We start from the raw sequence: 27,848 nt of genomic DNA, 5'->3' as shown, positions 1-27,848 counted from the left end.
CAAACTAAATATATGGATGCATCTCTTTGTCATGGCTGATTGTTTTATTCCAATCTTTTTCAATCACATCTTTGTTTTGACAAGTAGAAGTGTTTTAAAATGTTTAGACCTTCACCTGATCTTGATCACAATGTGGAGCCGATACGAGAGGATTATAAAATAAATGTGTTTTTATTCAGACATGTATCATCCTCATACTCATAGTTCATACTTGCAGGGGGCAGAATAAATCCAGACATGGTTAACTATAACGTGGGTGGATGCAGTGTCTTGGATACAATAACATTTAGAGGTCAGAACCAGACACTGAACAATGAAAAAGTTGAAAAAACCCAAAAAGAAAGCAAAATAAACTTAACAGTAACAAGACAAACTACAGGGTAGAAAAAAGTAAACTGTGCAGTTGGATATGTGGTAACAAGGTAAAAATTATGTAAAAAAATACTAACAGTGTAACATGACAGAGTTAGAATCAAGGCTTAACATGACTACCTACATTATGATATAAACTACAGGGTGTAAACTAAAGGGTAATAATGTAAAAGTAAGGTGTAAACTACTGTGCAAGAAAATTAACTAATGTATAAAAGTAAAGGTCAAGTTATGTATAATCTACAGAACCAGATAGTAAAATTGTGTATAAACTACAGGGCCAGAAAGTAACATTATGTATAATCTTCAGGGTCCGAAGCTAAACTTGTGTATAAACTACAAGGTCAGAAGATAAAATTGTGTATAAACTACATAGCCAGAACTTAAACTAATGTATAAACTACAGAGTCAGAATATAAACTAATATAAAAACTGATAAATCTAAATAATATTAATGTATAAATGACAGGATCGGAAGGTAAACTCAAGTTTAAACTACAGGGCCATCAGATAAATTAATGTTTAAACTACAGGGTAAGAAGGTAAATTAATGAAGAAACTACAGGGTTATAAACTAGATTTAAGATAAAAAATGACAAGGTAAGAAGGTAAACTTACAATGTAAAAATATAAACTAATGTTTAAACCACAGGGTGGAAAAGTAAACTATTAACTGTATAACTTCAAAGTAAGATTTAATAACAAAGTTTAAACTACAAGGTAAGCACTTGTACTAAGGTTTAAACTGAAGGGTAAGAAGGTAAACTAATGCATTAAAAATACAGGGTAAAAAAAGTCAACTATTTATAACTACAAAGTTAGAATATATAAGGTGTAAACTTCAGGGTAAGCAGCTGCACCGAGGTTTAATCTACAGCATAGGATGAGCTAAAGCATACAGGGTAAGAAGGTAAACTACTGGATAAACTACTGGATAAAAAGTAAACTATTTATGAACTATAAAGTATGAACATAAACTTATGTATAAACTTTAGACTAAGGTCAGAAGGTTAGTTGGTCAGAAGGTACATTGTAACAAGGTAAGAAGGTATTGATCGAGAAACATCTGCAGCACCAACATGACCTCTTACACAAGTTCATCACTGATTGATGCAGTGTGATGAGGAACTACAAGAAACATTGTAGCCTGGAGTAATAACTGTACAAGCACTCAATCAGTGCAGTTCTCCTCAACACCTGACTTAATCAACACTACAGCTGGAGTTTAATATGGCTGTCTCCAGTCTTTTCTTCTCTTCTCTTCTCTTCTCTTCTCTTCTCTTCTCTTCTCTTCTCTTCTCTTCTCTTCTCTTCTCTTCTCTTCTCTTCAACATTGACTGGGAAAACATCACACGAGAGGTGTTGTACAACCTTCACACATCAGAAACTAACAAATTTCTGCATTTATGAACATCTCACTTGCTCAAACCTACAACAAAAATTATACTGTAAAATAAACTACAATTTCTCCAAATGGTAATAAGTGTTGGCGATAATATTGGATTTTATAGTAAACAAAGGGCAAATGGCAAAATAGGACATGAGCAAAGATGAGAACAGTTTCTTGTTTTTTTCTTTTTTTTTGGTTATTAAGTATGCAAAAATAGACATATGCATTAAAAAAGCCTAATATGCATAAATAAATGTCTGTAAATTTAGAAATATGAAATCTTAAAAAATAAGTTATAATAAATGACCTTTACATTAATATGCTGTAACATTTAGCTTCTATTTCGCTACAGATGACCTTCTTTGCCCCATTTCACTGTAAATGCTAAATTTTACATCAAATCATGAAGGGAAATTGTATATTTTGCAGCATTTACTGTACACACTACACATGCTTCAGTTATCATGCCCAATACAGCAATTAGCTCATGTCTCTGTTTATATTAAGCGACATTTTTAGAAGTTTTCTTGTACATTTTTTCCCTCTGGAAATGAATTCCATCTGAAAACTACTATTGTAAAATATAGAGTAGAAAATAAATGTTCAAGGTGAAACACTGAAATGATTTTCCACTAGGTGTCACTAACAGTTTTTGCCTCAAAAAACGTTTGGAAACCTGTTGAAATTCTTATTCAGAACAATGCTGATGTTGTGAAATAAATAACAAGACGTACACAAAGGTGACAGAGATCAGGAACGAGAAATACCAATGCTGAATGATGGGATCAGGGTGTGTATCAGGTTTGGGGTTTGAAGTTGATCAGCATCTGACACTGTAGAAAGTTAGACATTTATAACATTTGGCAGACACTTAGAGAGACTTAAATTATCTAATTTATACAATTGAGCAGTGGAGAGTTAAGGGCCTTGCTCGAGGGCCCAGCAGTGGCAGCTTGTTAGGGCTGGGATTTGAACTTACCTCCTTCCGATAGGAGCAACTTGTTCTTAACCCTTGAGCTAGCACGTTCCTGAAGATAACAATGTGCTGTGCTTAGTAAAATATAAGATTAGTTTTACAAGTTCTGTTGTACCTGCTGCATACATAAAACTGAAAGGATAAATTTAAGAAAATTGGGTTGTCTAACTTATTCAAACATTTATTTCCTAGTCAGAAAAGCACATGTGGTGAAGAAAATGTCCAAAAACTAACCTTGAATGCATTCATTTTGACAGTCCTAGAGATCGCAGCTTTAAGGGGACATTGAAGGTTAACTTGTGAATCTTTTCTGGAAAGATTTCCCATTTGATCCTGGTACCATATTATTATTATTATTATTATTATTATTATTATTATTATTATTATTATTATTATTATTATTATTATTATTATTATTATTATTATATTACTTGCTGTAAATATGATACATATTTATCTGCACTTTTGCACGATTGCTACATTTTGCCCTTCTGGTAGATGCCAAACTGCATTTCATTTGCTGTGTACCTGTACAATGCAATGACAATAAAGTTCTATCTATCTATCTATCTATCTATCTATCTATCTATCTATCTATCTATCTATCTATCTATCTATCTATCTATCTATCTATCTATCTATCTATCTATCTATCTATCTATCTACATTATATTATATTATATTATACCTACATTATATCTACATTATACCATGTGGAACTATCAAGGAAAGAGAGAAAGAGAGGGAGAGAGCAAGAAAGAGAGAGAAAGAGAGAGAGAGAGAGAGAGAGAGAGAGAGAGAGAGAGAGAGAGAGAGAGAGAGAGCAAGAGAGAGAGAGAGAGAGAGAGAGAGAGAGAGAGAGAGGATACATAAAATTCATTTATTTGTCCTGGATTCATATCACCATAAAGCAAAAAACATTTTAGTACTTAGATTTAGAAATGTGATCTTTTTCTCCTGATAGTTTTTAATTAAAAAGCAAAAGATTGTTACAGATTTGGGGGTATTAATGCTCTAAACCCTTTAAAATGTTCATTGTTTTATTACTGTAATAAACTTGTTGTCAGTATGTTGTCAGTCGTCATCAGTCTCATTGCTCGTGTAGGCTGTAAATAAATAAAGCACTAATGCCACTGAGGATGAAAGTGATGTCATGTTCAAACATAGCATTACAATAGTTTTTGAATTTTTGACAAAAGCTATTTTAATTATACCATATTATATTATAGAAATTACTTAATAATTAAATAATATGTCTGTATACAACGTAATATAATAGTATACTATATTATATTACATTGCATTACATACATTGTATATTATATTATATATATATATATATATATATATATATATATATATATATATATATATATATATATATATATATATATATATATATATATTATATATTATATGTGTGTAAAAAAAAAAAAAAAAAACAGCCTTCTTCCATCACAAACATTCTAGGATTTCAGAAATGTCCTCAGTTTTGTCCACTGCATCTCTAAAACCAGTGTACATTCAAAAGCCTGATTAGAAAGGTTTAGAGTTAACTCTATAGGAGGGTGGCTAAATCTCAAATCTTTTCTTTCTCCCTATATAAGTGCACTAATAAGGTATAAAACAATGTTTTCTGTAATCGTACAGTTAGTAAAATGTGATTTTGGCTTCAGTCTAATAATTTTTTATATATAATTACAACACAGAGACATCAGGAAATAAACATTGCAGCACTTCACATTGTGCCCTAAATGTTTTATAAACAGATTTGGGACTGAACCCGACAGGCGTCACTTGAGCCTGAAAGGTTCTAGAACTTATACCCACAATTCCTTGCGCGTTCAAAATGGACGAACTGACGGTGGAGGTTCGTGGCTCCAATGGAGCTTATTATAAGGTAAAATATTTTTATATGATTATTTCTTTTACGCCTTGTATAAACGACTTACATTTTAAATCATTCGAGACTCCGAATACACTCCTAATTAAGACGTAGTCGTTTTAAAAATGCGCCTGCATTCCTGGTTCCGCTTTTATTAATTACTATGGTTAGCATAGCTTTGCAGTTCGGATTACGTTTTAAAATTCCAACCCGTTTTCCGACAAGTCCCGCCTGCTGCATTAGGATTGGATAGTAACCTATTTTCGGGTTTTGTCACCCAATCAGAGTGCACGCTAGGATACACTTTTAGCCAATCCTAACGCAGAAACTGGAAAATTGCCGGATTACAGGCGGGTTCTTTTCTCAGCTAGTAATATTGTATGCGACCCGAGAGACCTAGCTAGCATCAGGATCGTTTCTCATGTGATCTGCGGTCCGAATAAAGTGATCAGTGATAGATTTAGGATCACCAAGGCTGTGATTTATACAATATTCGGTTAGAGAGTTAATTTATAACTAAGGGCATCGTTTCAGTCGATTTAATTGACTAATTCTGGAAGTCTTTTGCTAATTAGGGGGTTTTCAGCTTAATGAGAATATTTTCACTTTCGATTCTTTTCTAGTAAATAACTTTCACTTTCCTCCTAACTTTCGCTATATCAAAAGCATTCGAGAAACTCTTTGCAGGTTTCTGATGTAAACCATAATCAGAATGACAACACATCAAACTGGAGTAATGGGATGGATGAAGCAGTCACATGAATCTGATTCACCTCTCAGCATTTTCTCCTCCAACTACATCTTAGTTCCTTACACTCAATATAATCTGATTTACAATCATTTCAAAGTAGATTGGTCCATTCCTTCTACGGTAGAAGACCGTAACCCGGTGGTTACACGATCAATTTAATACGGTTTTATTTGTAAACGTGTTTAACAATGGACGTTGTCCCGAAGCAACTTTTACAGAGATAAACAGGTTATAAAATATGAAATTATAGGTTCATTTAAGTTTATCCGTAAAGAGCAAGCCGGATGTTGCACTGGTATCGAAAAATTCAATTCGATTTGTATAGCGCTTTTTACAGTGGACATTGTTCCAAAGCAGCTTTACAAGGAGAGATAGAGAGGTTATAAAAACTCCCTGAGATGGTATGAGGAAGACATCTTGAGAGGAACCAGAGTAAAAAAGTTAACCCATCCTCGTCTGGGTTGAACCAAATGTCCATTTGTTACACATCTATGATTGTTAAGGTGTGTACTGGTCTTTGTCATTAATAGGCAGAATGAACTTGTATTAATGTCAAGTCAAGAAGCTTTTATTGTCATTTCATATAGCTGTTTCTCCAGAGCTCTGGTGCTACATAAAACAGCATAGAGCTACATCACAGAACACAGACCTAAGGACTAAAATGAGTTTTTCTAGCCACATAAAGTGCATTGTGTGCAAATAGACAATACAATATAGTGTAGAACAGACACACAAAAAATGTAGACCCGTGTACATTCTGTATAATGTTATATAGTACAATGTACAAAAAAAGAGATAACTGTAAACAAAAGTGTCAGGGGGTGTTTTGAAATGCAGTCCAATTAAATTTGCATAGCGCTATTAATAATGGACATTATGATCCCAAAGCAGCTTTTCAGAGATAAATAGGTTGCAAATGTATTTGGTAGTGCATGCATGTTTATCCCTAATGGGCAAGTGGGGATTGTGACAAAGAAAAACTTCCTGAGATGGCACGAGGAAGAAACCTTGAAATAAAAACAGACTCGAAAAAAAAACCATCCTCATCTTGGTATCACTGAATGTTTATTATTTACAGTTCCATCACTAAGTTTTCTGTTCTCACTGACAGTTCACAAGCTGTTTACACCAGTTTTAGTCCTAAACCATTGTAGCAGACTGTTTGCATCAACTACAGTCCAAATCTCTTTTCATAGTACTTGAGTTGCTCAGTAACTTAAATCTTTGGGCTGGTCATGACTCGGCTGGTTTCCAGTCGGATCTGTAAAGACGACCACATATGACAACCTAGTCTAGGAATATTGTGGTATTCATTGACTTTTTTTTTTTGGCAGATTCTTGTAAATGTAATTCAAATTCGAACTGAAACAAACTTGATCTATCTGCTGGTCATACATGAGCTCACAGACTTCTGCAATGGGTTAGAGTGTCTGTGATTGACTCTCTTGACTCTATCAGAAAGCTGTGACAGTTCTGGGATCAAACGAATGACCTTCAGGAGGAAAAGGCTTTTCTGTAGCATAGGCGTGTAAAACAACGCTCCTCTGATCCCTGACAGCTCATCATATTTTGTGCCCATGAGACCGGCACCTTCAGGAAATCCCATCCACTGAGGTTCATGCAGAAGTTATGTCATGCATGCGTGTTCTGCCCCGAGCGTCAGCTGTTCGTTTTTGGATCATGAGCAGTCATTGGTAGATATGAGCGGATAAAATTCTAAAGGCCAGGTCTATTTTTATTTCTCTGTTAGTGAGATGAAAACTTTTCCTGAGCTGTGATCACATGCGAAAACTTTCTCTCGGAGATTCAAAAGCCGTTTTTCCCGTAAAATCACACCAACTCTTCTTGACGTTGGAGCTCTTTTTTTTTCAGGGCTTGTCATTATTTAATCTCACAACCTTCCGAACCACTGCCCCGTGTCTAAACCACTTAGCTACCACTTCTCGTATTGTTCTATCACAACATTGAGCAACACACACACACACACACACACACACACCAAACAGGACACTCTTATACATATAACGTGTATAGCACATATCTGATGCACTCTTTTTTATGATTGTTCTTGTTTCTTCACTGCACTATATTGTCCCGCACTGCTTTGTCCCACAATATTGTGCACTTTATATCCTCTGTTTATACATTTTAGTTAGTTAGTTAGTAACTTCAGGATAAAACTCATTGAGAGACACCAAACCCACCACATTGCTGAAATAAGTGGAAATGTATAAAATCTAATTGAAAGAACTAGAAAACAACTAGAATAAATACACAGTAATGCGGTCAAGTATCGCAGAACCAACTTCCAACCTCTCTGTATGTTCCTGGATGTAATTTTGAAAAACTCTTGTTTGTCTTTTTCCTTTGTAATATAATTTTTTCACATCGTGGGAGCCTTTAATTAAGAATCTCCCTGCAAAAACTATCGACTGTATTGGAGGTCGACTAATGGTCGGTTTTTAGCAATAGATAGGTTGGATCATACTTGCCGATAACCGATCAGCCAATAATTTTTTTAATGGATACTGGATGGAATCAGTAATTTGCCTCTAGGGGCTGCTCTTGTAATGACAGTGTACCGGAAAAACTATCGCTATGGATTTTTGCCGATAGTTCTAGCAATTAACTATCAGTGCCGATTAATCGGTCGACCTTTAGACTACACTTCTGTGTATAAATGATGAACTTAATGTGCAATGTCATGTTTCAGGGCTTCGTCAAAGATGTTCATGAGGATTCGCTCTCAATCTCGTTCGAGAACAAGTACGCACTTTTCTGATTCACACTCCTTTTGATTCAATACCATAAAAATAAAAAAAACCAACTGTCATCAAAAGTGTGTAATCATTATTCCTTTTCCACATTAGTTGGCAGCCGGAGAGACAGGTCCCGTTCTGTGACGTGCGCTTGCCTCCTCCAGCTGACGTGAAGAAGGAAATCGGCGAAGGAGACGAGGTGGAGGTGAGCAGTCTGCGAGAATTTGCATTTCTCAAAACCGCTTTACAAGTGTAATGTTACAACTTCTAATTGTTTCTCAGATCCTCTCAAGGGCAAACGAGCAGGAACCATGTGGCTGGTGGCTCGCCAAAGTGCGCATGATGAAGGGAGATGTGAGTATACAGCGGAGATCCCATACACAACCTTTCACTTTCTGTTTCTGCGTCATCTGCAGCACCACGCCAACTCTCTCTCCCTTTTCCTTTCAGTTCTACGTGATCGAGTACGCGGCCTGCGACGCCACGTACAACGAGATTGTCACATTCGAGCGTCTGAGGCCGGTGAACCTCAACAAAGCTGTGACGGAAAACACCTTTCACAAGTGCACCGTTCCTGTTCCTGATGACCTGAAAGCCGCGTGAGTGCATGAAATTGTATTTATTTATTTATTTATTTAATTAATTAATTACTTATTTAAATGAAGTTTAACAAGGTCACTTTATTAAGACACCACAGTGAGTGATGCAGGAACTCCAGTAAAACCCAAGGATAAGTCTACAGCTTTCCTCTCTTACAAATATTATTATAATAGAAAAATTGCATAATCACATTTGTCTTAAAAAAAAAAAAAACTAGTTTTTATATATATATATATATATAAAAAAATGTATCTTCAGAACGTGTCGTTTTTATTTGAACCTATTGTACCTCTCAAATTGATCATTTATCTTTTTTCTCACCCTTTTACCTTTTAATCCCCAAATCTCCATAAAACCGTTCAAACCTGTGCTTTGATTCATGTCCACCCAAAGTATACTTTTTTCTTTACTCATATACTCTTGCATAATCTATCATTAGCCAAAAGAAATGAACTTATTCAGTCATTCTAAAATCCCTCTTTACACCCCTATGAGCTCTCCATGGTGCCAAAATTGCACTTCATTTTTTTCTAACTCCAGCAATATCTGTTTTATTCTGATTACCTCATAAAATGTCAAATTTCCAAATGTCTCTTTGAACCGCCACTTTTTAACCCCTTTACTCCTCAAAAGCTAATTTTATCTTGCAGAATCATATTCCACTTGCTATCTTCCTTCAAAATCTTCAATTTATTCCCTTTAACGTAATGAAATCTATTATTAACTTATTAAAACTTATTTCCCATGCTTTGTGTCAGTATGCCCCTTGACTTTTTTTTTCCAAAACTACCCCTACTAAACTCGCCCTTTTCTTTCCGTTTTTTTTTACTCTCTCTCTCAATTATACTCCAGAATGACACTTTTAACTTATTCAGTGGTCAAATCTCAATTAATTTCCCATAACTCTCCATTTTAGTGAATCTAGAAACACACATACTTTCTTTCTTGTTCCTTATAAAACCTTGTTTGTTTGTTTTTGTCCCTCGAAGTTGTGAGAGTGAGCTTGCTCATAAGGACTTTAAGAAGGCTGTAGGAGCGAGCAGGATCGTCTTTAACCCTGAAGGGTGTGATCTGCTTGTCCTGGTGAGTGCTCAACATGTTCACATGCATTTACACTTTTAGGACAAACAAAAATTACACTGTGTATGATTTACAGAATTGATTTTAAGCCTAGTAGGTCTAGTTTACTTTCAAAATATTCACAAAAATTCATATTAACTGTTAGGATAAATATACACTATATTGACACAAGTTTGTGGACACCTGACCATAAGATTTTAAATTTTGCTGTTTTATTAATCTACACTCTTGTGGGAAGATGAGCCATTAGATGTTAGTGTGCTTGTGGAGACTTTGGTTCATTTATCCACATAGTAATGTGTTCCAGGCCACCCCAAAGGCCACCCCAAAGGCCACCCCAAAGACTAATCTTCCAATTGCAATATAACTGGAAAAGTCAGGTGTCCCAATACTTATGTCATATATCATGTATGTGACTTTTAATGTGTGCTCTTAATTTATTCATTGCATGCTGAGTCTTGCATTAAATAAATAAAGAAAGAAAATTGAACTTGTGTATATATATATTAGATATTCTATGCTATAAATATAATTAATTTAATCCTTGTATTTAAAAACAATCTTTTAAAAATATTATGTATGAAATGTTGAGCTTTTTAAGTGTCATATTTTTCTCAAAAAACAGAAGCTTTGCATTAATTTTCACTTTTTAAAAACTTTTTGTTTATAACCCACATATGCCACTCTAAAAAAAAAAAAAAAAAAAAGGCTCCTACATAATGATATGTTAAAGTTGAAAAAGCTCAGTTTTTATTTCCTTTTGACATCATGAGCAATTCTTTCTATCACACTTTATGTCCTAGTGTCTGCCATTTATTTATTTTTTTTAACCACCCCTTTCCTTCCATTTACTTCAATTCATGTGTAGCTTTTCAAAGTCTTCTTTACCTGGCAAATCCATACTTACAATTCACAATTCTCCCAAAGTTCTCTCACATTTTGTCAAAATCTTATAAAAAAAAAAAAAATGTAAGAAACCTAGATTGTTTCCTTTTGAGGCAGCACCTGTATGCACAATGAAAGGTCAAATGTTTATTGATTTGATGTGTGTGTTTGTGGTGTTGTACAGTCTGTAAACGAGGTGACAGTGAAGAGAGTGTCTCTCTTGAGTGACATGCACTTGAGGAGTATCCGGACTAAACTCATGTTAATGTACAGGAACGAGGAGGCCACAAAGCACTTAGAGGTAACGACACGTTTCCCAGAAGCCAGTGTAGTTCCTTTTCTCCTCTAGAGACAGTGAGGGTAAAGAATAGCACAAAAAGCCTGATGGACTGCATTAAAGACTTTGTTTTTTGTTTTTTTAAAAAATGAATTGGATATGATTTGACACAGAAGACTTTGTAGTTATTTGCGTTAGTTTGTAATAAGACTAGTGTTTCCCAGTGCACGAAGCAGTTGGCATCAGCGTTCCAGGAGGAGTTCACGGTGAGGGAAGACCTGGTGGGTCTCGCCATCGGCAGCCACGGCACAAACATCCAGCAGGCCAGGAAAATTCCAGGAGTGACGGCCATAGAGCTGGACGAAGAGAGCGGCACGTTCAGGATTTACGGAGAGGTATTAGTCGGTCATGTCAGCCCGGATCTTTGATCATCTCTAGCATGAAGATGTGTGTATTAATGTATCGTTCATAAATTCACTCCAGACTCCCGAGGCTGTCCAGAAAGCAAGGAGCTACCTGGAGTTCCTAGAGGAGTCTGTACAAATTCCCAGAAATCTAGTTGGTAGGTGTGAACCTTCCCCAACCTTTTTTTTTTTTTTTTGTTTATTCGAGTTTTTCGCTCACGGTTTGTTCTGTCGCAGGCAAAGTGATCGGTAAAAACGGTAAGGTCATTCAGGAGATCGTGGATAAATCCGGGGTGGTGCGAGTACGGATTGAAGGAGACAACGACAACAACCTTCCCAGGCAAGAGGTGAGCTCTCGTTCTCAAGGCCATTTCGTTTCTGATCTCTTTAATATAAAGAGTAGTGTTAATGGCCCTTCTGTGGTATTTTATTATTATTGAAATTGCAGGGAATGGTGCCCTTCACGTTTGTCGGTACAAAGGAGAGCATCGGAAACATTCAAGTTCTCCTGGAGTACCACATCGCTTACCTGAACGTGAGTAGTGACGAAATGGAGATTTTGGACAAATGATGATGATTTGTATGGTGATGGTGATGGTGGTGTCTAAAGATTGTGTGATTGTTTCCTTGTTATTTTTGTGTAGGAGGTCGAACAGTTGAGGTTGGAGCGGCTGCATATCGACGAACAGCTGCGTCAGATCGGTTCGGGTTTCCGCCCCGTTTCCGCACGTTCCACCGAGAAAGAGAAGAGCTACGGGACGGAGGAAGGCGTCTCCACTGTCACGCTGCACTCTGGGCGCTCCTACACGGGCAGGGGGCGCGCACGCAGGGCCGCCAACCACAACTCCGCTTACGGTAACACACTTAATTATGATGTTTCGCTGCTTCTTGCTTTATGCATTTTTTTTTTTTTTTTTAAGAAATTTAAAAACATTCACGTTTTATAAATGATTTTCTCTTTCTCACTTTGCCTATGATACATTAATGATGCATATGAAGCCGCTACCAAAAGATTCTCCCGTTACAATGCAGTGTGATCCGATTTCGATTTGATTCAGCACAATGCGATTCAATGCAATACGATGCCATGGAAAGAACTTCACATACACGCCTTTGTAGTGCAAAAAAAAAAAAAAGCCAGACGTTTTTTTCCTGTTCTGTCTCCAGGAAGATGCAGCTCTACCTCTGCCATGTTAATATATATTCTATGTGACTCTCAGACTCTGTAGAGTTGACTTTTTTTAAATCAGTGCATCACATTGTTGCTGATGCACCGAATCTTACCATCTCTAGTATATATTGTATACACACATACTGTATACACAGTATCTCTCAAAAGTTAGTACACCCCTCACATTTCATCAACCATTTTAGTATATTTTTTCAAGAGACAATACTATTGAAGTGAAACTGGGATATATTGTAGCGTAGTCAATGTGCAGCCTCTATAGACTATATATATATATACACACACATACACACACTGATTAGGCATAACATTATGACCACCTGCCTAATTTTGTGTTGGCCCCCCTGTTGCTGCCCAAACAGTCCTGACCCGTGGAGCATTAACTTCTTTGGCAATTTGACCTACAGGAGCTTCTTTGTTGGATTAGACCACACGGGCCAGCCTTCACTAACAACCCCACCCCCACCCCATGCATTGATGAGACCCGCCCATGACCCTGTCGCTGGTTCACCTCTGCTCCTTCCATTGAACACATTTGATAGATACTGACCACTGCAGACTGGGAACAGCCTATGAGTTTTGCAGTTTTGGAGATCCTCTGACTTAGTCGTCTAGTCAACACAATTTGGTCTTCATTTTCCCTGCTTCTAACACATCCACTTTGAGTATAAAATGTTATTTTGCTTTCTAATATAATACCACTAACTGATATATGTATAGATGTATATAAATACAAGTTTAACATGAATCCTGCTTGTCCATAGGAACGAACTCTGAGCACCCGTACACCTCGGAGACCGATTCTGAGCGGAGAGATGAGCTGAGTGACTTCTCTCTAAAAGAAGTCGAGGACGAGCGTGGTGTCCAGGCCAGGAACAACAGGAGAAGAGGGGCAGGTGTCAGAGGTCGTGGTGGTTTAGGAGTCCAAGGTCGTGGGGCTGGAAGAGGCTCAGGGAGCACCATGAGCTCAGGTACATTTAGAAACAAAAGAAAAAAAAATACACCTGCTTCTGACATGTTTTTTCACAACAACGTGCTGAAAAGTGATAAGATGAGCTGAAGAAGATCTCAACAGGTGTAATTAAAGCGAAGAGTTTTGTGTAAATAAATGATCATGCCCATCAAAAAAGGAATGGGATTCCAAAAACTTGGTTATCTTTCCTGTGGCCTTTGAACAGGTCTGTTAGAGAATAGACCTGTTCTGAAGAGAAAAAAAAAACATTGTTTAAAAGGGAATGGACAAAGAGAGATGCATTTATTCTCTGCTTTAGAGGATATTTCTGGAATATATTTTTTGTTTTCTTGGCAGTTCTTAAGGATCCGGACCGGAACCCCTACAGTATTCTGGACACCTCTGAGTCGGATCAAATTGCCGATGCAGAAGCAAGCGAGTGCGAACCCAGTTCTCGGAGCCGACGTTCACGACGCCGGCGCCCTGAATCTGACGACAACACATCACTCAGCGAAAACGGCCTCGGCAAGTACACACACTTTCACATGGCTTCTCAGCTTCACACACAACTTGCTGCTGGGGCAGGAAGTCTGAACAGTTTAGTGTAGTTTTTTTTTTTTTAAACTCTTGGCAACCTGAAGGTTGTGTAAGCTGTAGTAACCTTCAGCTCAATGCTAAAGTGAACCCAGAAGCAGTCCTGAGGTTGAGTAACGCTGAGATTTCATCTACTCTGCTGTAGATGAGCCTAAGTCTAAACCCCCACGGCAAAACCGCAGCCGTCGCCGGCGCATTCGGCCTCCTGAAGAGAAACAGCCAGGTAGTGCAGTAGCGCATGAACCTACAGTGTGCATGGAATGAGCCTTAACCAGTGTGTGCTGAGTGTCACTCACTCTTTAAAGGAGTTTTTGAAGGCTTAACTAGATACATTGTGTTTTTAAAATGTGGATTTCCAACAAATGATTACTTACTAATAAGTAAAAAATTTACTCATAAACACCAGCATTTTACCAACTAATAATTTGTTTTAAATAAAAGAACAACACATACTACTTGAAAATGTATTGTTATTGATCTTTTACACAGAACCTGCAAAAAAGTGTAAACTCCCCTTTCTGGAAGTTTCCAAAAAATTTACCTCTGGCTGTTACAAAGCTCTGACACTGGAGACTCCTTTCTATAAACGTTAAACACATTCTCCTCACATTATCAATGATTGTGTAAATCATTAATTTGCGTCTGCACTATTGTCAGAGTTGGTCTTAGGACATTCATCCGTATGTATAATAAATTTTTGGCACGAGTCACGGTCATGCTAACTACTAAACTTTCTCTTCTCTGTATTTTGCAGCACGGAATGTGTTTTTACATACAGTGTATGTCAAAAGTCTGGAAACACACAACCTTTTAAAGTTTTTGATACGTGCATGGTTCTTTTGTTTCTAAGCAATTGGACAGTGAATAATTGGAAGAAAGTTTCGAGGACAGATTTTTGGACATTTTTGCCTCTAACAGAGGAATGTATGTATGACTGAGAACAGGAGAGATGATATCAGACTGCTCCACATTCAAACATGGTGGTGGAAGCTTAATGGTTTTGGGTTGTATTGGAGCAGGGAAGGTTGAAGAATTATTCCGGGTGAAGGGAAAACTGATCCAACATGGCCACCATTCCACACTTCAACACCATGAAATTCAGTGTGGACTGCGGCTCATTGGAACCGACTTCACCATACAACAAGACGATGAGCTCCAGCATACGTCGAAGCTCTAAGTGTTATATAGAGATTGAGTGTTATCTTTAATGGAAAAGGCCTGCCCAGTCACCGCACCTAAATCCTCCTGAACCGCTCTGGGACGATCTGGATCACAAGCTCAAAAAGAAATCTGCTAGTGAAAACAACTTTGGCAAAGAGGCGTGAAAAATTTATTTCAGCTGAATGTTTGGAGAAACAAACTGTCTGCATGCCAAGAGCACGTAAAGCATGCTAAGAGAGGATTTTGCAATTAAAACATCTGTACATTATATACCATTAAACGACTTAGTTGGTTGCATATAAACCAAAGGAGCATGCATGTGCCTCTCAAAAACCTATAAGTTTAGGTGTTTTTTACAGGCACTGTAAAATGCAATAATAAAACAGGTTTTAATTGAAGATGTTTTTCTTTGCAGTCACCGTGGCCGATTTTATATCACGTGCTGAATCACACAGCAGACAGAGAACGCCCCGAGATCTGAAGAAGAATAAAAAAGACTTGGTAGGTCAGAATTCCTGCTGTTTATGATATAAATTATATATCAGTATAAATATCGTAAAATATTATACTTAGACATAATTATTCCACTGTCAGATCCTAAAATAGTTCTACTCATTATCACCACAGTGCTTTTGAATCCCAGATTGTGATTTGCCAGAGGGTGCGAATTGTTTCTCTATAGCAGAAGCTCTGATAGCAATGCAGCTGCAATTCACATATGTATGTTAACAATCCCCTTCTAATACACTATCGTTTCTATAGAAACAGCTCATTCACACAGACTTGTTTAGAAAATGGATTAGAAAACATGGCAGTGACGATTTCAGAACAAGGTGCCTTGCTTTTTTTCACAGGAACATGAGAAGCTACACTATATGAACAAAAGGTATTGGGACATTTAGAAACAAAAGAAAAAAAAATACACCCGCTTCTGACATGTTTTTTCACAACAACGTGCTGAAAAGTGATAAGATGAGCTGAGGAAGATCTCAACAGGTGTAATTAAAGCGAAGAGTTTTGTGTAAATAAATGAAAGGTATTCAAAAAAGGTATTGGGACACCTGACTTTTCCAGCCATATGTGATTCTTTCCTAAACGTACCACAAAGTTGGAGATACACAATTGTACAGGATGTCTAAGGAGAAAAGCCAGCTCCATTTAGTTATGGTTTCCATGGTCTGGATGGGAAGATCTTGAGTGGCCTGCTGGAACGCTGACTGCACACCAGGCCTCCATCCTACCCACATCCGGTACATGATTTTACTAACGCCCTTGTTGCTGAATGAGAAAACTCTGCACAAGCACACTTAAAAAATTTAGAACATCATCTCTGAAGAGTGCAGATTATTATAACAGCAAATGGGGACTAAATGTGGAAAGGAATGTTCATAAATCACATACAAATCTTATTGTCAGGTGTCCATACTTTTGTTCATATGGCATATGTATCTAAGTCTCATTTACTTCCAAGTGGGAAAAAAAGAAGGAAAGGCTGGTCCTGTAACCAGTTATTATTAATACTAGTTACAAGAGGAACTCGTATTCATGAATGTTTTGGAACAATAAATGTAACTAAAAAGATTTTGGATGTTTTGCCTGGGTCTGAGTAAAACACATGGGGTTTTGTGATTAGAGGGAAATAATCACCTTCATGGTGTTTATGGTAATTCAGGTTCATCACACCACCACATTACTGCTTATTTTACTATAAGTGTACAGTATGTCTAAAGACACTGTGATTTATTTAATTTAAGATACATAATAGAGGCCTACTGATAGTGGATTTGACCGGTAACTAGGTTAAATCGTACTTGCCGATAAATGATAAATCAACCGATATGGATACTGGATAAAAATTAAATAAAAACACTCCATGTAAAATACTGAACTTTATTATAAAAATAATAATAATAATAATAATAAAAAAGGAAAAAGTACTGAATCATATGTGCTAAATGAAATAAATATTAATGTTAATTTCATTAATTAACACATATAATTATATAATTAACTAATTATAAATAATCAATATAGCGATCTCTGTGCAGCGTGTAATATCAAACCACGGGTGAAATCAGTGATTCACCTCTAGAGGCCGCTCTCGTAACGGCAGCGTCCCAGAAGCCGGAAAAACTATCGGTATGGATTTCTGCCATAGTTCAAGCAATCAGCTGATTAATCGTTGACCTCTAATACATACAATAAAATAACTTTTATTTCATCTTTCCAGAATAGTCAGCTTTGTTTCCAGATATGATTTGCTGCTTTGTAAAACAAACGAAAAAATGTATTAAAAAAAAAAAAATAAAAATCCATATAATTTTTCTGCTCTCTTAGGGTCAGGTGGAAGTCATATCTGAGCACAGCGACTCCAAGCAGCTGACTAACGGCCCCAGTGCTGACGCAGACGAGCCGAAAAAGACACCACGTGCTTCCACGGAAACGAGCCCAGACGGGAAACCCGATGTGGCCAAGCCGAACGCCGTTAACGGACTCTGCTGAACACCTCGATCTTTTCGTGTATTCTTTCTTCAAACAGTCGTAACCTTTACGTTTTTACAATAGTGCTTGTACGAGCTCGCCAAAGATTGAAACACACATACAGACACACAGACTTCCAGATTCTTCTCTCTGCTGCACTTTTCTCTTCCTTCCCGTGGATCAGGTACAAAGGGAGAACACGAACTAAACAAAAGCAGCCCTGAAGTGCAATGCATTATTCATATAATTTTTTTTCTGTCCACTTATCTTTATCATGAAGGCGAAACACATACACTGTATAGCCAAAGGTTTGTGGACACCCGACGATAAGATAATGCTGTGTGAACAACCCATTCCACATTTAGCCCCATTTGCTAAATGTGCCTCCACTAGATTTTGGAGTGCGTTTGTGGAGATTTGTGATCATTCAGCCACAAGCTGAAGCTAATTAAGTCGTGATATAGGTGACGTGTAGAGGCCTGGGGTGCAGTCAGCGTTCCAAGTCATCCAAAAGGTGTTCATTCAGAAGGGTTAAGGTCAGAGCCAAGATCCAAGATCTTTCACTTTAACCCATGTAAACCATATCTGCATGGAGCTGGCTTTGTGCACAGGAGCATCCTCATGCTGGAACAAGTCTTGTAGTTCTAGCTAAAGTAAATTTAATGCTACCACATCCGAAGACTTTCTGTAAAGCAGTTTGGAGAAAACCCTCATATAAAGTCAGGTGTCTCAATACTTTGTCTATATAGTGTGTGGTGTTTATTCATAAGTCAGCACTCCAGACCTGCCAAACTGTAACACATTTTGCATCCAAACGTAGTATTTTAACGTCATGCGAATGCTGCTACAAGTAAAAGGAAGCTCTAGAACCCCCCCATTGTTTAAAAGACAACAAAAAACAAACAGTTAAGCCAATCTGTAAATTTTGGATCTGTTTTATTATTAACAAAATCTCGGGAAACCCCTCTCTCTCGTCTCGATAGAATTTTCCCGGGTAAATGGTGAAAGTTTTGATAGCTGACATCTGTTCCTCGATATATTTGGGATTTACAAAAAATTTTTTCTTGCACATTACATATAATTTCACCATTAATAATGAGCAGAAAGGGATAAACGTACATGTGTATATACAGGGCTTTACGGTAAACAGTAGGGCCTTCGGGGTGGAGCCACCTCTTGCCTGTTTCTATGATGTTGAGACTAGAAACTCACATTTGCAATTTTTTTTAATGAATTCCTGTATATAACATATTTTTCCTCCTAGAATGTGAATAAAGAAATTGTACATGTAAATTTTTTTTAGTATTTACACCTTAAAAAAAAACAGGAGTGTCCCCCCCCCAAGGTGTCGATGACTACTGTAAGCTCCGGTTTCTAACCTGATCCGCATTTATTCCTCTTCAGGGCTGGCAGGTTGTGCTCGGTAATCTCAGTGTTCCTGATTATCTGGTGGGGTTTTCAAAAGTATTCACGCCTTTTTACGTCCTTTTTTTTTTTTTTTTATGTTAGACCGACAAACCTCAGAATTGTTGCTGTTTGAAATGATGATAACAGGACAGAAGAGAGTATAATGCACGTCCTTCTTGCGCTTCATTACAGACAAAATGAAAACGTTTTAAGTACACGATCAGATGTGCCTTCAGAGAGTAGTGTCACGGGCTGGCTGTGGGCCAAAATAAAACCTTGAAAGGAGAATTAGCTTTTTTTCTTTCATAAATATGCAACCACTTTCATGGGCATGTGCCGATCTTCAGTTGAACGATATATCCGTGATGTGCAGTAGAGTTTATACATTTAGAAATAGGGTACCTACATAGGGTGGGCTGTCGGATGTACGAAAACAAGCACAGATCTCATCCTACCATTTTGGACAAATCCGAAGGAACGTCTCAATTTTGTTCAATAAACAGGACAGAACTGATGCTATGGTTTTGATAACGTGATGAACATGACAGACAGACGCGTGATTATGGCACATGCCTGCTTTATACAGTGAGCTTAGGAAATGCAGTCAGAAATATAAAGGTGTTTTTTTTTTTTGCACTGAATTGTAACTTCTGTCCCTTTAGCAAAACGTTAGTCTGGAATACTGGTCTGTTACAGTCATCGTTAGGAAAACACTCCATGTGATTGCTTGAACGATCGACTGACAGCGAAAGGAGCCTCGCTTCGGTTTATTTATTAAAGTGTACAGTATTTAAAACGAGAAATGCACAAGCAGATCTTTAACACTAACTCGGCCACCTGAACATTGCACACAGGAGATGAATTGGACTACTGAAAGATCAACTTCCAGATTTTCTGTTCTGTAAACTGTTTGTCCTTACTTTTTAAAAAAAGATTATTATACTGGTTGTTTTATGTGCAATATGTTTTGTATGCAATTAGTTCTTAAATAAAATTTGAATCTTCCACAATTTTTTTTGTTCCCTGAAGCCACACCTACTTCACTCCTTCCTTTCTAAATCTGTAGGGCATCTCTCTCTCGCTCTTTCTCACACCTCCACCACCTACTCCATGCCACACCTTCTTTATAACTAAGATCATAGGCCACACCTCCTTTACTATAACTAAGGCTATAGGCCACACCTTCATTACAACTAAGACTATAGGCCACACCCATTTCATTATAAATAAGACTATAGGCCACACCCCCATTATAACCTCAACTATCTAAAATGGGCAGTTATATAGGCCACACCTTTTTAAATGAATTGGGCAGTTATACAGGCCACACCTCTTTAAGTGAATTGGGCAGTTATACAGGCCACACCTGTATGGGTAATGGGTAATAATATAGACTACACCTCTTGCAATGGAACTGATGAGTCCATCAACTACACACACTTCCCTGAAATTTAAAGGCAACCCTTCTATTACTGGGACTGACACTAGTGCACTACATCTGCCCACATGTCTGCGCTGGTTTAATTGTTAAAAGCTCTGGGTTATTCATTAAAAGGTTGGCGTTCATGCCAAGATTCCACTTGCTGAGATATGTGAAGAAAATGTATATGTGTTAAATAAAGTCTGTTTGTAAACAGGGGGGAGTGGTGGCTCCAGCGGTTAAGGCACTGGGTTGCCGATCGGAAGGTCTGGGGTTCAAGCCCCGGTATCGCCAAGCTGCCACTCTTGAGCAAGGCCCTTAACCCTCTATGCTCCGGGGGTCCCTTACGAGGGAAATATCAAGGTCCGTGACGTCGGAGTGACGTGGGGCCGCCTTCCCGTGGGCTCACCACCTGCAGGAGGGACCGTAAGGGACGGTGCTGTGAGGATTGGGCAGCATTCAAAGGCGGGGGCCTGCTTAGACTGCTGCCCCAGCGACCCGAATTACAGATAAGCTGGAGAAAATGAATGAATGAATGAATAAATGTTTGTCTGGTGCCAGGGGCATCAGAAGACAATCAAAAGCCAATCTGTCATTGTACTGAATTGTGAACCTTCTTGGTCAGAAACCAGTTTAAAATGAAAATGAGACACATGCTTCCAGTTATATAATCACCAAGTTTAATGAAAGAGTCACTCACTGAGTGTGTATTAAATTATTTCTTGGCTTGTCCATCCAGTAAATCTTTCGCTTCGTTGATTTTTGCTGCGATGTATGGAGAGCCACCTGGTAAACAGACAAGATGGACGGACATTTGTCTAAACCAACCTAAACCTGTCTCCATTTTGTGTGTCTGTGTGATTACCACTGACACAAATGAAATAAAATAAAACTAAACACTCAAATAAAACTGTAAATCTGTACAAATTAGGCTTTTTTTTAATAAAGGATAAGTAGCTGTGTGGTGTAAATGTAAAGTAGCCAGATCTATTTTCTGTATTACTCCAGTGTTGGAATAAAACACACACACACACACACTCACACACACACTCACACACACTCCGACACAGTCACACACACTCACACACCCCTAAGATGATGGAGAGCTCACCTCGGTCAGGATGATTTAAGATCATCAGCTTCCTGTGCGACTCCCTGATCTTGTTTCTGTTGGCAGTGGGACTGGCAAAGGACAAGAAAATGACTTCACGCAATTTATTTTACTTTCTTACATCACAATGTAGCAATACTCTATGATACAATCATGTTACAACACAGCCAGTAGAGTTCTGGATCCTGATTGGTCAGATGATAAATGTGCATTTATGGCATCTATTGATTGGGTCATACACAGTAACTTGTATGGAAGATGCTCCACACAAAGAATATATATTGTATCTACAAAAGTTTATGGACACCTGATTATCAGATTAGTGTCTGCTGGAACATCCCATTCCACATTTAGTCCCTATTTACTGTAATAATATTCTCAACTCTTTTGGGAAGATGTTCCAATAAATTCTGGAGGTCAGACATCTACAGCAGGCCATTGAAGATCTTCCTGTCCAACCCGTGTAAAGTATTTATTCATGGAGCTGGCGTTGTGCACAGGAGCACGGTCATGCTGAAACAGGTTTGGGTCTCCTAGTTCAAGTCCTACTTAAATTCTACCGCATCCAAAGACATCGCATACAATTGTGTGCCTCAACTTCGTGGGAACAGTTTGGCGAGGAAGCACATATGGCTGGACGTTCCAATACTTTTGACCGAGTTATTAATCTCCAAGAGGTAAAGCTGTAAATTTAAGGCTTCCAAAATCTTTAGGAGGGAAGATTTTTTTTACTTATTTGTAGAGTGATATGTTTTATAAAGTGTTAATTGTTAAATGTTTCTTTAATTTAATTAAAATGAATAATAAATTATCACTGGCAAATTGCTGTAGTAGAAAAGAGATAAAGATTTTGCTGTTATAAGGAAAAGAATTTAAAAACCTTAATTGTGGTGAGAATCTGGACTTCATCACATCACTAAACTTGATTCGTTTGCAGAAAACAAATTGCATAACTGATGATCAGTACCTGACTCCAAGGATTAGAGACGCTTCTCTCTTCGTCATCTTGGGATCGAATCCTCCTCTGTAGTAACCGCTTCCAAACGTCTGACAGAGAAAACATTACAATGGCTTTTTTTTTTTATACACAAATCCTGTGTGTGAGGAGAGTAGTGTGTATAAACACTTACAGATAAAGGAAAAGCCTGAAGAGCTTGCTTCACCTGGGGCTCCATCTGTTTCAGGGCCTGCATGGCATATCGACCTGTTTGGAAAAGAACAGCACAAAAAAGGTGGGTGACTTGAAAGAAAATTATAAATATTGTGCTGTAGGTTTAGAAATAATTTTAGCAAATGATTGCAAATGTTAAGGGGTATATTGTAGGAAAAAAGTTTATATGAAAACACAGGAAACTCCTTTAAGACTGTTGGAAGACTATTTCAGGTGACTACCTCTTGAAGCTCATCAAGAGAATGCCAAGAGTGTGCAAAGCAGTAATCAAAGCAAAAGGTGGCTACTTTGAAGAACCTACAATATGACATTTTTCAGTTCATCACTTTTTTGTTATGTATATAATTCCATATGTGTTAATTCATAGTTTTGATGCCTTCAGTGTGAATCTACAATTTTCATAGTTATGAAAATAAAGAAAACTCTTTGAATGAGAAGGTGTGTCCAAACTTTTGGTCTGTACTGTGTGTATGTATATATATATATATATATATATATATATATATATATATATATATATATATAGATATATATATATATATAGATATATATATATATATATAGATATATATAGATATATATATGTGTATATAATATATATGTATGTATATATGTGTGTATATTATATATATATATATATATATACATACACACAGTACAGACCAAAAGTTTGGACACACCTTCTCATTCAAAGAGTTTTCTTTATTTTCTATATATATAAAACAACAGGACATGAAAAAACGCATTTCACCTGTGTTCTGAGCTGCACGGCATCGGGAGAAAAGCTTCACCGATGGTGATTTTTAAACGCATGACGATGCCAAAAGAAAAACTTGTTGTGAAAGGAAGGAGGAACACAGTGAACAATGACTTTCTTGGTAGGCTACTGTTTAGACACAAGCCGTGTAACACAGTGTCTTTCATTAAAGCCTGTGTAAAGTTCATTAGTTTCAGTGTAGACACCTGCGGCTTATTTATGTTCAAAATAAAAATCTTCATAAAATTAAGTGGGTGCAGCTTATATTCGCTTTATAGTCCAAAAAGTACGGTATAATTAATTGCTTAACTTGGTTGCTCTGTATAACTGAACTGTACACATAATGAACTACTAAATATTAATGTTTTAAAAACAAAATTTTGGCTTTGCATTTGCTCATATAAGTGGCATTTCAGTGTGTGTGCGTGTGTGTGACTGGGAGACCTCAGTCAGTCTGGATCAGGAACAGCATCTCCAGCACCATCACACTGAGCACTGGAGCCCCTCAGGGCTGTGTGCTCAGCCCACTGCTGTTCACTCTTGACTCACTAGTGTGTAGCAATGCACAGCTCGACTCACATCAAGTTCACAGATGACACGACTGTGGTGGGTCTCATCAGCAAGAACAACAAGTCAGCATACAGAGAGAAGTTGCAACAGCCTGGTGTAGAACCAGAACAACCCGTCTCTTGAACGTTGACAAAAGCAAAGAAATGGTTACTGACTTCAGGAGAGCATAAAGCGGCCATTTTCCACTGATAATTGATGGATCCTCCGTGAAGATTGTCAAGAGCACCAAATTCCTTGGTGTACATCTGGTGGAAAACATCACCTGGCCACTCAACACCAGCTCCATCACCAAGAAAGCCCAGCAGCATCTTTACTTCCTGAGGAGGCTGAGGAAAGCCCATCTCCCTCCCCCAATCTGCAAGTCCCTACAGAGGATAGTGAGGACAGCCGGAGGAGATCATCGGGGTCTCTCTTGCCTCTATCAGGGACATTTACACCAAACACTGCATCTGCAAAGCCAACAGCATTGTTGACAACGACACACCCGTCACACACACTCTTCACCCTCCTGCCATCAGGGTAGCAGTTCCAAAGCATTCGGGCCATCACATCCAGACTGTGCAACAGCTTTTTCTCCTCAAGCCCTCAGACTCCTCAACACACAGACTGAACCGTACAAAAACACACACAACTACTGTTACTAAACTTTTACAACCTGTACTCAACACACACTCATATTCAACCCAATTTATTCCACCACCATATATTATTTATATTTAATCATATTATACTGTTTACATGCTGTTTTGCATGTTTCCTCTTGACTGTTTTACACCTGGTGCTCTTGCTGTTTTACAGTAGGTTTACTGGTCGTCACTACTTTCTATTTTGTGTTTTGTGTATTTGTCCCACACTGTCTTGTGTTGTCCGTCTGCACTGTTTGCACCAGATTGCAACACGATGCACTTTATGTGGCGAGGACACTTCAGCCTTTAGCTCTGTGTTTTGTGATGTAGCTCTATGTTTTGTTATGTAGCTCTATGTTGTGTGATGTAGCTCTATGTTTTGTTATGTAGCTCTATGTTGTGTGATGTAGCGCTGTGTTTTGTTATACAGCTCTATGTTGTGTGATGTAGCGCTGTGTTTTGTTATACAGCTCTATGTTGTGTGATGTAGCGCTGTTTTGTTATGTAGCTCTATGTTGTGTGATGTAGCGCTGTTTTGTTATGTAGCTCAATGTTGTGTGATGTAGCGCTGTTTTGTTATGTAGCTCTATGTTGTGTGATGTAGCGCTGTGTTTTGTTATACAGATCTATGTTGTGTGATGTAGCTCAATGTTGTTTTATGTAGCACCAGGGTCCTGGACAAATGCTTGTTTTATGTAGCTCTATGTTGTGTGATGTAGCTCTATGTTGTGTGATGTAGCTTTATGTTGTGTGATGTAGCTTTATGTTGTGTTGTGTGTGTGTGTGTGTGTGTTTCACACTTCATCTTTTACAAGTTCATAAGTTTTAAAATCCTGCAAACCTGCGAATCCTGCTGCTGCCAGGGTGAGACCCACGGCCACCATGGTGCTGGCCTGCAAATCACACACACACACACACACACACACACACACACACACACACACACACACACACACACACACATTAATTACACAGAAACAAAAACAAGGGACATTTGCATAACATCACACACAAGAAAAAAAAGAAGAAAAAATTTTAATCACTAGAATAAAAACGTCCAGAATCCCAATATTACTAATATTAGAAAAATTTTTTACAAATAAGGCAGTAAACATAAAAAAATATATATATATATATATATATAAATAAATAATATCACATGTATAACGCATTATGGGAAAAAAATATATGATGGTATAGTATCTGTGAAAAAAGATCTTATAAAAGATTATTATAAAAATATTTATATTTTATAAAATAAAGTGTCAACCAAAACATCTTTTCCTTCAAAATCATTGAAATTTTTAAGCGTTTATTCAGAAAAACCTTAGAAACAACATACTGCCTTCGTAAAATGTGCTGTGTGATAGGACAATATACTAGCAATATTATTATTTTTATATATTTTCCTAAACACTAGTATGAGATAATAAACGGATAACTTATGTAATATTGAACACATACACTAATACTGCCACCATTTGTAAATATGAGCAAAAATGGGTGTGAAAATCTGTTTTTATTTTTTAACCTTTTGACCTCAAAAAAATATTTTTCCTTATATAAAATTCGGTTGTATTTTATTTAAATCTCAAACTCTGATCATTTTTGTGATCAAAAGATCAAACAGTTAAACTATAGAGTTTTTCGCTCACATTCAGAAAGGTGCCAAAATTAATGGACTTCTATATAGAAGTTTGTGGACACCTGATCATAGGATTCGTACTTGATTTTTACATCTAATTCCACATTTAGTACTTATTTACTATAAATGCAATTGTACAATCCCTCAGCGTTTGAACTGATACATTTTATTTTATTCTGATAAACTGTAAAAAGTCTTTGCATGTACTGTAATGAGGTGAATGCAGCTAAAGGACACACAGCTCGGATAATGACCTGCAGTTATATTACAAACATTTCTGTGACTTTTTGTGCAACGTAATATTAAAAAAAACCGATAATGAGTGCACACATTTCATATATAAATCTATAAACCTTAATTCAATATTTTCTTCCTTTACAGCTCATGTTAGCTTCTCGTGTTGCTAATAATGCAATAAAGTTCACAGATCGCCAGCACTGATTAAAATTAAATAAATATATATATAAACCATTCATACCATTGTTCCCCTAATAATGTCTCTTTAGTCCTCACGTCTTTAAGCATAATATCTGTAACCTTTTTTCAACACAAACTCTCCTTTTTCCCCCACACACGCATTAATGTCAGAACGTGTTCATGTTTTGGTAAAAGGACTTCGAATCTGCCATAAATTGGTACATGGTGTCGTAGCGTTCAATATGTCGCAAAATCAAAGCGAGGAACGGCAACTCCGGCGACACGACAATATGTCCGCCATTTTGGAAAGGTCAATACTTCACCATGACCCAAAGCAAATCTATGGAGAGATGTACACCTTACATGATGCAATCTATTCATATTAAAATGCGTTTTAATTTATTTAAAATATACACATTTTTATATATCTCTTTATATCACAAATGTGTAAATGTTAACTTGGTCATTTTCATTAAGCTTTGATATGTGTGGAAATACATATAACAATCAAAATATATATAAAAAGATAAAGAAAAAGAGGAAAAAAGCAGTGTATAGTAGCCCAATAGATATTATTGCCATGGTAAGAGTAATATTAGCATAAAAACACATCAGGTTCTATTCCTGCCAGCCAACAAAATGAATCTAAGTCTATTAGGGGCATAGACTGAGTAAAACTGCACAGTTGAAGACTATAAAAAAAGACAGAGTGGCATTTGTTTTGTAGTTTTGACCTTTTTTGTTGTTTCAGTACCCTGGCACAACTCTGATTCCTGTTGCAGTAGTGGAACATGGTGCGGTTTTCTGTTGTTGTAACCCATTCATCTCAAGGTTAGATGTTTAGTGCATGCTGAGATGCTTTTCTGCTCACCACACATGTAAAGAGTATTGATAAGAATGAATATATCCTTCCTGGCAGTAATAGAATAGTCTTAAAAATTAGGCATGAAATAAATAAAGACTAACCT

The 27,848-nt window shown here is 37.3% G+C and overlaps 2 protein-coding genes and 1 long non-coding RNA gene across 5 annotated transcripts; 2 read left to right on the top strand and 1 right to left on the bottom strand.

Moving 5' to 3' along the window:
* Window positions 1-152: 152 nt before the first annotated feature.
* On the bottom strand, window positions 153-27,098 carry dnajc19 (DnaJ (Hsp40) homolog, subfamily C, member 19). Of its 2 annotated transcripts, XM_083559486.1 has the most exons (7): window positions 26,942-27,098; window positions 25,660-25,711; window positions 22,825-22,898; window positions 22,662-22,741; window positions 21,695-21,765; window positions 21,284-21,369; window positions 153-1,709 (listed from the first exon to the last, which is right to left on the bottom strand). In XM_083559486.1, exons 1-6 carry the CDS (start codon window positions 26,942-26,944, stop codon window positions 21,299-21,301), a joined length of 351 nt encoding a protein of 116 aa, XP_083415612.1. In that variant the 5' UTR covers window positions 26,945-27,098; the 3' UTR covers window positions 153-1,709; window positions 21,284-21,298. The 2 variants fall into 2 exon arrangements, with proteins under 2 accessions (XP_083415612.1, XP_083415611.1); XM_083559485.1 differs by lacking the exon at window positions 153-1,709 and having other exon boundaries at window positions 21,241-21,369.
* On the top strand, window positions 4,511-20,173 carry fxr1 (FMR1 autosomal homolog 1). Of its 2 annotated transcripts, XM_083559193.1 has the most exons (16): window positions 4,511-4,638; window positions 8,088-8,140; window positions 8,245-8,338; window positions 8,416-8,487; window positions 8,584-8,732; window positions 9,723-9,816; window positions 10,883-10,999; window positions 11,200-11,370; window positions 11,459-11,537; window positions 11,617-11,726; window positions 11,828-11,914; window positions 12,024-12,234; window positions 13,333-13,539; window positions 13,878-14,045; window positions 15,691-15,776; window positions 17,613-20,173. In XM_083559193.1, exons 1-16 carry the CDS (start codon window positions 4,588-4,590, stop codon window positions 17,775-17,777), a joined length of 1,914 nt encoding a protein of 637 aa, XP_083415319.1. In that variant the 5' UTR covers window positions 4,511-4,587; the 3' UTR covers window positions 17,778-20,173. The 2 variants fall into 2 exon arrangements, with proteins under 2 accessions (XP_083415319.1, XP_083415320.1); XM_083559194.1 differs by lacking the exon at window positions 10,883-10,999.
* On the top strand, window positions 15,784-17,605 carry LOC310736128. Its single transcript, XR_014536466.1, has 3 exons — window positions 15,784-15,995; window positions 16,130-16,161; window positions 16,325-17,605. It is a non-coding gene; the product is annotated as an uncharacterized lncRNA (long non-coding RNA).
* Window positions 27,099-27,848: the final 750 nt, after the last annotated feature.

This window comes from Silurus aristotelis (assembly GCF_946808225.1).
Source record: "Silurus aristotelis genome assembly, chromosome: 13".
NCBI lineage: Eukaryota > Metazoa > Chordata > Actinopteri > Siluriformes > Siluridae > Silurus > Silurus aristotelis.
The sequence above is the reverse complement of the archived record's forward strand: the minus strand, read 5'-3'. Positions and strand labels throughout refer to the sequence as shown.

Coding starts and splice junctions, on each gene's coding strand:
- fxr1 (XM_083559193.1), top strand. CDS start 4,588: ATGGACGAACTGACGGTGGAGGTTCGTGGCTCCAATGGAGCTTATTAT. Junction 11,538..11,616: donor AATTCCCAGAAATCTAGTTG/GTAGGTGTGAAC, acceptor GTTCTGTCGCAG/GCAAAGTGATCGGTAAAAAC. Junction 12,235..13,332: donor CAACCACAACTCCGCTTACG/GTAACACACTTA, acceptor GCTTGTCCATAG/GAACGAACTCTGAGCACCCG.
- dnajc19 (XM_083559486.1), bottom strand. Junction 22,742..22,824: donor TTCAGGCTTTTCCTTTATCT/GTAAGTGTTTAT, acceptor TTTCTCTGTCAG/ACGTTTGGAAGCGGTTACTA. Junction 21,766..22,661: donor TCTCTAATCCTTGGAGTCAG/GTACTGATCATC, acceptor GTCCTTTGCCAG/TCCCACTGCCAACAGAAACA.